General features: G+C 34.1%; 1 protein-coding gene across 2 annotated transcripts in view; it reads right to left on the reverse strand.

The window, feature by feature from the left end:
• LOC127710375 (dynamin-1-like protein) overlaps positions 1 to 12,866 on the reverse strand; it is a 59,543-nt gene that overhangs the window by 39,292 nt on the left and 7,385 nt on the right. For both annotated transcript variants that reach the window (XM_052216206.1, XM_052216212.1), the window contains exon 2: positions 1,673 to 1,823. In XM_052216206.1, coding sequence (XP_052072166.1) covers positions 1,673 to 1,823 — 151 coding nt within the window. The remainder of the gene's footprint in view (positions 1 to 1,672; positions 1,824 to 12,866) is intronic.

Below are 12,866 nucleotides of genomic sequence, written 5' to 3' on the forward strand. Positions count from 1 at the left end.
CGGTTGTGTATAAGTTTTACAACATTTGGATGAGACAAACTAAAAAATTCAGCAATTTTTATGTTTATAATGGGACATAACTCTAGAATGGTAAAAGTGTTGCCACCTAATTTCGTACTTAATCTGTATTATGTAGTAATTAGCATTGTGTATAAGTTTCATAACATTTGGTTGAGGCAAACATAAGTTAGAGAACTGAAACAAAAAAAATGTACTTGATCTTTACTGAGTTTTGTTGGAATGAATATTGTGTATAGGTTTCACAATCTTTGGCTGGGGAAAACTTCAGTTACAGAATGGAAACTAAAAAATTTTGCAATCTTTCTATTTATAAAGGGGCATAACTCAATAATGGTTAAAGTGACACTACCCAAATTCAACTTGATCTGTGTTTTATCAGTGGTAGTCAAAATTAAACATTGCATTGTATAAAGCATTGATTGTAGTTGATTCAACTATAATCATGGTCAAAGGAAGATAACTCCAATTTTAAAAATATATTATATAAACTTGATATTTAGAAGAAAATAAAAATTTTGCAATTTTTCCTTTTATAAAGGGGCATAACTCTAGATCGGTTAAAGTGACACCACCAAAATTCAAACTTGATCTGTGTTTTGTGGTAATAAGCATTGTGTATAAGTTTCATAACATTTGGTTGAGGCAAACTTAAGTTAGAGAACGGAAACTAAAAATTATGCAATATTTCCTTTTATAAAGGGGCATAACTCTAGATCGGTTAAAGTGACGCCACCAAAATTCAAACTTGATCTGTGTTTTGTGGTAATAAGCATTGTGTATAAGTTTCATTACATTTGGTTGAGGCAAACTCAAGTTAGAGAACGGAAACCAATTTCGGGACGTACGTACGTACGTACGTACGTACAGACGGACAAGGGTAAAACTTAATGCCCCCTCCGGTACGGCGGGGGCATAAAAAGTCCCCCGCTGGCGGCCATCTTGAATGATGGATCGGCTTCAAAGTAACAATACTTGGTCAGCACCTCAAAAGGAACATTCATGCCATATTTGGTTTCATTCCATTCAGTGGTTCTCTAAAAGAAGACATTTGTATGTATTTCCCATAGGATCATATGTTAAAATAAGTCCCCCACGGGCCTCCATCTTGGATTATGGATCGGCTTCAAAATAACAACACTTGGTCAGCACCTCAAAAGGAACATTCATGCCATGTTTGGTTTCATTCCATTCAGTGGTTCTCTAAAAGAAGACATTTGTATGTATTTCCCATAGGGTCCTATGTTAAACTAAGTCCCCCCGCTGGCGGCCATCTTGGATTATGGATCGGCTTCAAAGTAACAACACTTGGTCAACACCTCATAAGGAACATTCATGCCATATTTGGTTTGATTCCATTCAGTGGTTCTCTAAAAGAAGACATTTGTAAATATTTCCCATAGGGTCCTATGTTAAACTAAGTCCCCTGCTGGCGGCCATCTTGGATGATGGATCGGCTTCAAAGTAACAACACTTTGTCAGCACCTCATAAGGAACATTCATGCCATGTTTGGTTTCATTCCATTCAGTGCTTCTCTAGAAGAAGTTCAAAATGTAAAAAGTTAACGATGACGACGACGGACGACGGACACCAAGTGATGAGAAAAGCTCACTTGGCCCTTTGGGCCAGGTGAGCTAAAAATCTATTTGTTACCTCCACTTCCTTCCTGGAATCTTGTTTCTGTATCATTTTTACTGACATGTATCAGTTGTAGAATAAGAGGACGTCTTGTAACAATGCCAGTTCCTCTTGGTAAAAAATCTTTCCCAACTAATCCTTCAATCACAGAACTTTTTCCTGAACTCTGCAAAAAAATTAATAATTGAACATATTCTGTTCCAATTTCCAGACGCTCTTCTTCCTTAAAACCTGAATTCAAATACTTTTCAAAATCATGAACATCATATCCGTGCACAAGTTTAATGTGACAATTGTAAAAAGATTAAAAAAGATGTACATGTATAAATTTCCCTAATGTCTTAATCAAATCAAACCAAACATATTCTATCCAAATAAAACAAATATTTATTACATAACATGTCAGGTGATGGCAGACATTGACATAGAAAACTTTATTTTGATTCAGCATATTATAAAACATATAAACTCAAGCTCTGGTGAGCTTTTTACTGAATACAATAAAATGCTCTGCTGGGGCGCAGCTTGATACGACCGCTGAGGTCGAACCCTGAACAGTTGGGGCAAGTATGGACACAACATTCAAGCTTGATACACCACTGAATTTGGATTGTAATTAAATATTTGACACAGCATAGGTTTCTGACACAGAATGAATGTGGTCTAAGAACTAAAAATTTTTTAATTTACCTATTCAATCCATATCATTATTATTTGCTTTTATATATAAATCAGAAATAACCAATTTAAAATGGAAAATTTTAAAGAAAAAAAAGGAAACCCCCCCCCCCCCCCCCAAATTTTTTGAACCCCCTTATGATTCATCACCCCCAAACTCAATCCCAGCCTTCCCTTTGTGGTATGGTATGGTACCTTGCAGTACAATTTCAGTGAGATCCATACACTTGAACACAAGTTATTGTCTGGAAACTAGAAAAATGCTTGTTTTTTGGCACCTTTTTGGCCCCTAATTCCTAATATTTAGGGCAATTACCCCCAAACTCAAATCCAGCTTTCCCTTTGTGATATGGAACCTTGTAGTACAATTTCATAAAGATCCATACACTTCCACACAAGTTATTGTCCTGAAACTAGAAAAATGCTTGTTTTTTGCCCCTTTTTGGCCCTTAATTCCTAAAATTTGGAGGCAATTACCCCCAAAATCAATCCTAGCATTTCCTTTGTGATGTGGAACCTTGTGGTACAATGTCAGAGAGATCCATACACTTACACACAAGTTATTGTCATGAAACTAGAACAATGCTTGTTTTTTGTCCCCTTTTGGCCCCTAATTCCTAAAATTTGGAAGCAATTACCCCCAAAATTAATCCCAGCCTTCCCTTTGTGATATGGAACCTTGTGGTACAATGTCAGAGAGATCCATACACTTGAACACAAGTTATTGTCTGGAAACTAGAAAAATGCTTGTTTTTTGGCCCCTTTTTGGCCCAAATTCCTAAACTTTTAGGGCAATTACCCCCAAACTCAAACCCAGCTTTCCCTTTGTGATATGGAACCTTGTAGTACAATTTCATAAAGATCCATACACTTACACACAAGTTATAGTCCTGAAACTAGAAAAATACTTGTTTTTTACCCCTTTTTGGTCCCTAATTCCTAAAATTTTGAGGCAATTACCCCCAAAATCAATCCCAGCCTTCCCTTTGTGGTATGGTACCTTGCAGTACAATTTCAGAGAGATCCATACACTTGAACACAAGTTAATGTCTGGAAACTAGAAAAATGCTTATTTTTGGCCCTGGCCCTTTTTGGCCCCTTATTCCTAAACGTTTTAGGTAATTACCCCCAAACTCAATTCCTGCTTTTCCTTTGTGATATGGAACCTTGTAGTACAATTTCAGAAAGATCCATACACTTACACACAAGTTATTGTCATGAAACTAGAAAAATGCTTGTTTTTTGCCCCTTTTTTGGCCCCCTTATTCCTAAATTTTGAGGCAATTACCCCCAAAATCAATCCCAACATTCCCATTGTGATATGGAACCTTGTGGTACAATGTCAGAGAGATCCATACACTAACACACAAGGTATGTCTGGAAGTTACAATAAACAGCTGCGCCATGAGCGCATGATACGCCCGTCGTCTTGTGTGTGAATTTTTATGCAATAAGCATAAATAGTTTCTGACATACGGTGTGACATGCGAAAACCCCCTTTTTTTTTAACAAAAACTCAATATCTCTAAAATAAAATTTTGAATCAAAACCAAAAAGTATACAGATCTTTAGATTAATATAACTAAGAAGTGTGTAAAACTTTAAGCAATAATCATAAATCGTTTTTGAGATACGGCGCGACATGTGAAAAACCCCTCCCCCTTTTTTTAACAAAATACTCAATATCTCTAAAATAAAATTTTGAATCATCACCAAAAAGTATACAGATCTTAAGATTAATATAACTAAGAAGTGTGTAAAGTTTTAAGCAATAATCATAAATTGTTTTTGAGATACGGCGTGACATGTGAAAAAAAAACACACACCTGTTTTAGTTACTAAGTCCCGTAACTCAAAAAGTTTTAATCTTATTTTCACCAAAAAGTATACAGATCGTTTGACCATCATAAGAAACAACTATGTTAAGTTTCATGAAATTTGGATAAGTCATTCTCAAGTTACGGTGCGACATGTTTACGCGGGACAGACAGACGGCCGGACATTTGTATACTATAATACATAATGACGGGCGTATAAAAATGCTTATTTTTGGCCCATAATTCCTTAACTGTTGGTACCATAACCCCCAAAATCAATTCCAGCTTTTCCTTTTGTGGTATTGAACCTTATGGTAAAATTTCATAGAGATCCATTCACTTAAACGAAAGTTAGAGTGCGAAAACCAATGTGTCTTCGGACGACGCCGACAACTTCATACCAATATACGACCGCAAAATTTTTTTGCCGTCATATAAAAATTGTGAAGTTAAAATATGTAAGCACTAGATAGCAAAGCAATTCATATAAGCTTAAAATTTGAGTCAATAAATATACATGATATATAAAGAAAGCAATATCATAATAAACAAGCATTCTGTGAGTATTGCATGGCAATACATAGTCCCCTACTGGTTACAAATTCATTGTAATGGAACAAAATTCTAACTTGATCTATAACTTGTCATGGTGTAGATGCTTTCGCACACGACTGGTCTTTGTATAATTGCTGGATTGTTCCGCCTATTAAATTGATAAGTAGGTCCGTATTACATTTGTCAAAGTGTCAAGGTGAAGGTGTATTGGTTACACCGAAATGGACATCGTCAGTTTTTTGGCCAATCATATGGTCTTTTAAAGAAAAATCTTTCCATTCATTTGTTAAAAGATTCATAGAATACAAACAGCCTAGAGGATTTTTTCACAAAGGATCAGATCCTAATAGTATTTTCGTCGCTGATCGTTTGTCTTTTAATGTTCTAGTATTATACTTAGATTTTACAAGCTAACATGTTTCAGTTATAACTGTTGTAATACATGTAGTGACTAGTAGATGTTCCCATTATGGGTATTGTTAGTTTTGTATCCTGGGATGGGATTTTCCGTGAAGGAATACAAATTATAATCATATATTTTATCCGTTATGGGTTTTTCCCGCGAAGGGATATTAAAAGGAGGGATTTTCCGTGAAGGAGTTAAAATCTTATTCATATCTTACCTGTTATGGGTTTTCCCGTGAAGGGATATTGAAAGGAGACATTATATATTTAATTAATATTGTGCCCGTGAAGGGATTTGATTTCTCGTTTTGAGATTAACAATTATTTGCATCCCGCGAAGGGTCTATATTTATAAGTATTTTCCCTGTGATAGGGTTTAATTTTATGGACACGTGTAGTTTGCAAGACGCATTAATAATTATAGGGATTTTCTTTTCGATTTTTTTTTTTTTTTTTTTTTAAATATATTTATTTTTGCTTATATTTGATAATCAATTTGTTCATTTGAAGTTTGTCTTTTAGTTTTGTTGAAAACGTTTTTAATATATTTCAGAGGTTTCAATTTCGTATTGGAAAGATTTGCAAGCAATTCAAAACCCGTCATTACGTGACTTTGCTAGAAAACTCCCAAATATAGCAGAAGCAAGCAAAAGCAAAAACACGGTGAAAAAGTACGCTTATGCTTTTAAAAGATTTAGTGTTCGGTGTGCAAATTACGATTTATGTCCACGGCCAGCTTCAGTGACAACAGTTGCATTTTATTTATCATTCTTGATACAATCCGAAGTTTCAGCTTCTGTTTTAAATGGCATTTTTTACGGAATAAAATGGGAACATGATTTAAACCTGTATAGTAATGTGTTTTGAAATGATTTTTTGTCAATAGTTCTAGAAGGTGGAGTCAAAACCAATTAACAAGAAAGAACCTATCACTTACGATATAATAAGGAGAGTCATAGACAAGTTTGGTTCATCTACTAATTTAGCAGATTTAGGAATTTGTTGTTTAGTCCTTTTGAGTTATGCGGGATTTTTAAGATACAGTGAACTGTCTCATTTGAAAGCTTCGAATTTACGATTCTATGATTCACATGTCGAAATCACCATAGCAAAACTGACGTTTACAGACAAGGCAATGTAGTTGTGATAGCAAAAACTAACTCTGATTTATGTCCAGTTGCAATGTTAAAAAGAAATTTGACAGCAGCAAATATTTTACTTTCTTCAGATGAGTTAAAAGTTAATAAACTATTATCATACACACGAGCCTGAGAGCTGTTATTAAGCGCATTGTCAGAAGTAGGTTGTAAATAAAATGCTTCGCTGGGGCGCAGCTTGATACGACCGCAGAGGTGGAACCCTGAACAGTTGGGGCAAGTATGGACACAACATTCAAGCTTGATACAGCTCTGAATTTGGATTGTTATTAAATATTTGACACAGCATAGGTTTCTGACACAGAAAGAATGTGGTCTAAGAACTTGAATTTTTTTAATTTACCTATTATGGTCCAATGCCCAAGTTTAATTTTGGACCCTTTGGACCTTAATGTAGACCAATTTAAATAAAATGCTTCGCTGGGGCGCAGCTTGATACGACCGCAGAGGTCGAACCCTGAACAGTTGGGGCAAGTATGGACACAACATTCAAGCTTGATACAGCTCTGAATTTGGATTGTTATTAAATATTTGACACAGCATAGGTTTCTGACACAGAAAGAATGTGGTCTAAGAACTTGAATTTTTTTAATTTACCTATTATGGTCCAATGTCCAAAATCAAAATACATGGTTAGATTCAGCATATCAAAGAACCCCATATATTCAATTTTTGTTAAAATCAAACAAAGTTTAATTTTGGACCCCAACTTGGACAAACTTGAAAACTGGGCCCATAATCAAAAATCTAAACACATGTTTAGATTCAGCATATCAAAGAACCCCAAGAATTCAATTTTTGCTAAAATCAAACTAAGTTTAATTTTGGACCCTTTGGACCTTAATGTAGACCAATTTAAAAAACGGGACTTAAAATTAAAAATCTAAATACACGGTTAGATTTGGCATATCAAAGAACCCCAATAATTCAATTTTCGATGAAATCAAACAAAGTTTAATTTTGGACCCTTTTGACCTCAATATGAACCAATTTGATAGCAGGGCCCACAAATAAAAAATCTAAATACATGGTTAGATTCAGCATATGAAAGAACCTCATTTATTCAATTTTTGTTGAAATCAAACAAAGTTTAATTTTGGACCCCAATTTGGACCAACTTGAAAACTGGGCCCATAATCAAAAATCTAAATACATGTTTAGATTCAGCATATCAAAGAACCCCATTTATTCAATTTTTGTTGAAATCAAACAAAGTTTAAATACTGGACCCTATCTTGGACCAACTTGAAAACTGGGCCCATAATCAAAAATCTAAACACATGTTTAGATTCAGCAAATCAAAGAACCCCAAGAATTCAATTTTTGTTAAAATCAAACTTAGTTTAATTTTGGACCCTTTGGACCTCAATGTAGACCAATTTAAAAAACAGGACCCAAAATTAAAAACCTAAATACACGGTTAGATTTGGAATATCAAAGAACCCCAATAATTCAATTTTAGATGAAATCAAACAAAGTTTAATTTTGGACCCTTTTGACCTCAATATGAACCAATTAGATAACGGGGTCCACAAATAAAAAATCTAAATACATGGTTGGATTCAGCATATCAAAGAACCCCATATATTCAATTTTTGTTGAAATCAAACAAAGTTTAATTTTGGACCCCAATTTGGACCAACTTGAAAACTGGGCCAAAAATCAAAAATCTAAATACATGTTTAGATTCAGCATATCAAAGAACCTCATATATTCAATTTTTGCTAAAATCAAACAAAGTTTAATTTTGGACCCTTTGGACATTAATGTAGACCAATTTGAAAACTGGACCCAAAATTAAAAATCTAAATACACTGTTAGATTCGGCATAACAAATAAATAAATGTGATCAAAGATTTTACAAATCTAATGCGCCATACTGTGCAATTAAAGATTACTTCTTGAAATTTTTCAATATTTGAAATTTGAAAAAAAAATAATATTTGAAGAATAATTCTTTTTAATTTCTGAAATCTGAAATGAGAAAAAATTGGCCCCCCACAATTTCTTTTTATCCCCCCCCCCCTCTTTTTCCCCCCAAAAAATTCTTTCCCTCAAGATATGGTCATAATCTCAATTCAAATTTCCAATGGAGTTGGCAACCATAATTACCCATTTAAATTTACCATAGTGCTAACTTAATCTAATTTATAATAGAATTAATAAAAATATAGTGTCAAATCTTTCATATGGATTTTTTTGTAAAAAAAAAAGATGAAAACATTTGCAGATATTTTTACTGGTCTTCCTTTATAAATATGCATTTCTTTAAACATAATTTAAAAGCAGTGTAAGGGAAGTAACCAAAACGTTGTATTTGGATTACCTCCCTTACACTGTTTTAGATTATCTTTATTGTTCATTAACCATTACTTTATACATAATTTAAAAGCAGTGTAAGGGAGATAATTTCAATGATGTATTTGATTTATCTCCCTTACACTGCTTTAAATTATGTTTTGTACTAAAGTATTTGTCCATTAACCAGGACAACCTTGTTTTTCCCCCTTTTTTGCCCCTAATTCCTAAACGGTTTGAGCCATAACCCCCCAAAGCAAATCCTAACCATCCCTTTGTGGTATGGAAACTTGTAGTATAATTTCAGAGAGATCCATACACCGTTCCACAGTTATTGTCTGGAAACTAGAAAATGCTCATTTTTGGCCCCTTTTTGGCCCCTAATTCCTTAACTGTTGGTACCATAACCCCCAAAATCAATCCCAACCTTCCTTTTGTGGTATTTAACCTTATGGTCAAATTTCAAAAAGATCCATTCACTTAAACTAAAGTTAGAGTGCGAAAACCAATATGTATTCGGACGACGACGCCGGACGACGACGACGACGACGACGCCAACGTCATACCAATATACGACCACAAAATTTTTTTGCGGTCGTATAAAAAGGGACTTAAAATTAAAAATCTAAATACACGGTTAGATTTGGAATATCAAAGAACCCCAATAATTCAATTTTTGATGAAATCAAACAAAGTTTAATTTTGGACCCTTTTGACCTCAATATGAACCAATTTGATAGCGGGGCCCACAAATAAAAAATCTAAATTCATGGTTAGATTCAGCATATCAAAGAACCCCATATATTCAATTTTTGTTGAAATCAAAAAAAGTTTAATTTTGGACCCCAACTTGGACCAACTTGAAAACTGGGCCCATAATCAAAAATCTAAACACATGTTTAGATTTAGCATATCAAAGAACCCTAAGAATTCAATTTTTGTTAAAATCAAACTAAGTTTAATTTTGGACCCCAATTTGGACCAACTTGAAAACTGGGCCCATAATCAAAAATCTAAATACATGTTTAGATTCAGCATATCAAAGAACCCCATATATTCAATTTTTGTTGAAATCAAACAAAGTTTAAATACTGGACCCTATCTTGGACCAACTTGAAAACTGGGCCCATAATCAAAAATCTAAACACATGTTTAGATTTAGCATATCAAAGAACCCCAAGAATTCAATTTTTGTTAAAATCAAACTCAGTTTAATTTTGGACCCTTTGGACCTTAATGTAGACCAATTTAAATAAAATGCTCCGCTGGGGCGCAGCTTGATACGACCGCAGAGGTCGAACCCTGAACAGTTGGGGCAAGTATGGACACAACATTCAAGCTTGATACAGCACTGAATTTGGATTGTAATTAAATATTTGACACAGCATAGGTTTCTCACACAGAATGAAAGCTGTCTAAGAACTTAAAATTTTTTAATTTACCTATTCAAACCATATCGTTATTATTTGCTTTTATATATACATCAGAAATAACCAATTTAAAATGGAAAATTTTAAAGAAAAAAACATACATGTGATGGACTGTGAAACTCAGATCAGGAGATTGGAAAATTTTGGTCAGGAGATTAGGACTCAGATCAGGAGGTTTTTAATCGACATAAAGTTTGTCGTAAATGTAACCGTGTGCTGTAAAAATTGTCTTTTAAAGTGTGTTTTCTTCAACTTTCAATCCGAATGTATTATGTATTATGTTTATAGTACCCTTGTACTTATAAAGTTTCTTTATCTTAATATTCTACATGTTCAATCTAAGATTCTTTTTTTTTAGTATGTTCTTTAAATTTTTCAATTCATATCTTTTATATCATTATTCTATAGGACAAACATTGCAATCAGATCATTTGTTTACCTATCTGCATTTGCAGTTAGATTTTATTTTGAATAATCAGAAACTCATTTAAATTTAGACCATGGGTCATAGTTATTATATGAATTCAATTTAAGCCTTGAAAGAAAGTATAGAACCCTCAAATAATTTTCAAATTATTATTTTTTGATTTGTCCTAAGACATTTAAAATCATTTAATTACCATCCTTTTATGATTATTTGTTCAATTTATATTTTATTTATACATTGGATAAGCTACCCTACACAGTACATAATATGCAAATTAATGATTGGATACGAATTTGTGTCAGCTCTCAAATCGATGGAAAAATGTAAACATTGGAATCCGCCATTTTGACATAGGAAACAAACTAATTTTGAATCTTGGATTAAAGGACATTGCGCACATTGCCAGCGTATCATGCATAACCAGTCATGTGCAAATATATCTTTTAATTAGTTTTATACACTTACTTTTCTATGTTTTAGTTAATTTAATGTTTTAATTTACTACAGAACGGAACATCGTTCTCAAAGACGCCGTAGAAAAAATTATAGGTGGCGCTGTCTGTGGGCGTAAACATTTTACATACGGGTACTTTTTTTGTCGACAAATTGACCTCTATCTGTCAGATTCAGGCGTTTGCCGTTCAACTGTATATTCTTTTAAAAATTTACATTATTTAAAGGAAAGTAACTTAAAACAGGATAAATCAGGGGAAGTAACCCAATAAATACACAAAGTTTTTTTACACAACGGCAGTTAGCCTGAGGTAAAAATCGTTGATTACCAGTATGTTTGACACCCAAGCTGACAAGTGAAGCCATATAATTATGCATGTTAATTGATTTACAGGTAAAATATAACTTCAGGTGATGTCAGTTACACCAGATGTCTGAGATGATATCTTGGGCAGATTTCATACACAGGATTTTTTTCTCTTCAACGCGAGGTCGGGAGCTCGAGGAGACCCCTGAAAACGGGATTATTGTACTCCCGTCGGGAGGTTTACATGTATGAAAAAAAGAAAAAAAATCCCCCAAATTTTTTTGAACCCCCTTATGATTCATCACCCCATTGGTCCAAACTCAAAAACAGCTTTCCCTTTGTGGTATGGTACCTTGCAGTACAATTTCAGAGAGATCCATACACTTGAACACAAGTTATTGTCTTGAAACTAGAAAAATGCTTGTTTTTTGGCCCCAAATTCCTAAACGTTTAGGGCAATTACCCCCAAACGCAAACCCAGCTTTCCCTTTGTGATATGGAACCTTGCAGTACAATTTCATAAAGATCCATACACTTACACACAAGTTATTGTCCTGAAACTAGAAAAATGCTTGTTTTTTGCCCTTTTATGGCCCCTAATTACTAAAATTTTGAGGGAATTACCCCCAAAAATCAATCCCAGCCTTCCCTTTGAGGTATGGTACCTTGCAGTACAATTTCAGAGAGATCCATACATTTGAACACAAGTTATTGTCTGGAAACTAGAAAAATGCTTATTTTTGGCCCCTTTTTGGCCCCTTATTCCTAAACTTTTTGGGCAATTACCCCCAAACTCAATTCCAGCTTTCCCTTTGTGATATGGAACCTTGTAGTACAATTTCATAAAGATCCATACACTTACACACAAGTTATTGTCATGAAACTAGAAAAATGCTTGTTTTTCGCCCCTTTTTGGCCCCTAATTCCTAAAATATGGAGGCAATTACCCCCAAAATCAATCCCAGCATTCCCTTTGTGATATGGAACCTTGTGATACAATGTCAGAGAGATCCATACACTTACACACAAGTTATTGTCATGAAACTAGAAAAATGCTTGTTTTTTGCCCCTTTTTGGCCCCTTATTCCTAAAATTTGGAGGCAATTACCCCCAAAATCAATCCCAGCATTCCCTTTGTGATATGGAACCTTGTGGTACAATGTCAGAGAGATCCATACACTTACACACAAGTTATGTCTGGAAGTTACAAAAATGCTTATTTTTGGCCCCTTTTTGGCCCCTAATTCCTTAACTGTGGGTACCATAACCATCAAAATCAATCCCCACCTTCCTTTTGTGGTATTGAACCTTATGGTAAAATTTCATTGAGATTCATTCACTTAAACTAAAGTTAGAGTGCGAAAACTAATGTGTATTCGGACGACGACGCTGGACGACGACGACGACGACGCCAACGTCATACCAATATACGACCACAAAAATTTTTTTGCGGTCGTATAAAAACAGGACCCAAAATTAAAAATCTAAATACACGGTTAGATTTGGAATATCAAAGAACCCCAATAATTCAATTTTTGATGAAATCAAACAAAGTTTAATTTTGGACCCTTTTGACCTCAATATGAACCAATTTGATAACGGGGTCCACAAATAAAAAATCTAAATACATGGTTAGATTCAGCATATCAAAGAACCCCATATATTCAATTTTTGTTGAAATC

This window comes from Mytilus californianus, unplaced genomic scaffold, assembly GCF_021869535.1.
Source record: "Mytilus californianus isolate M0D057914Y unplaced genomic scaffold, xbMytCali1.0.p SCAF_1, whole genome shotgun sequence".
Taxonomy (NCBI): Eukaryota; Metazoa; Mollusca; class Bivalvia; order Mytilida; family Mytilidae; genus Mytilus; species Mytilus californianus.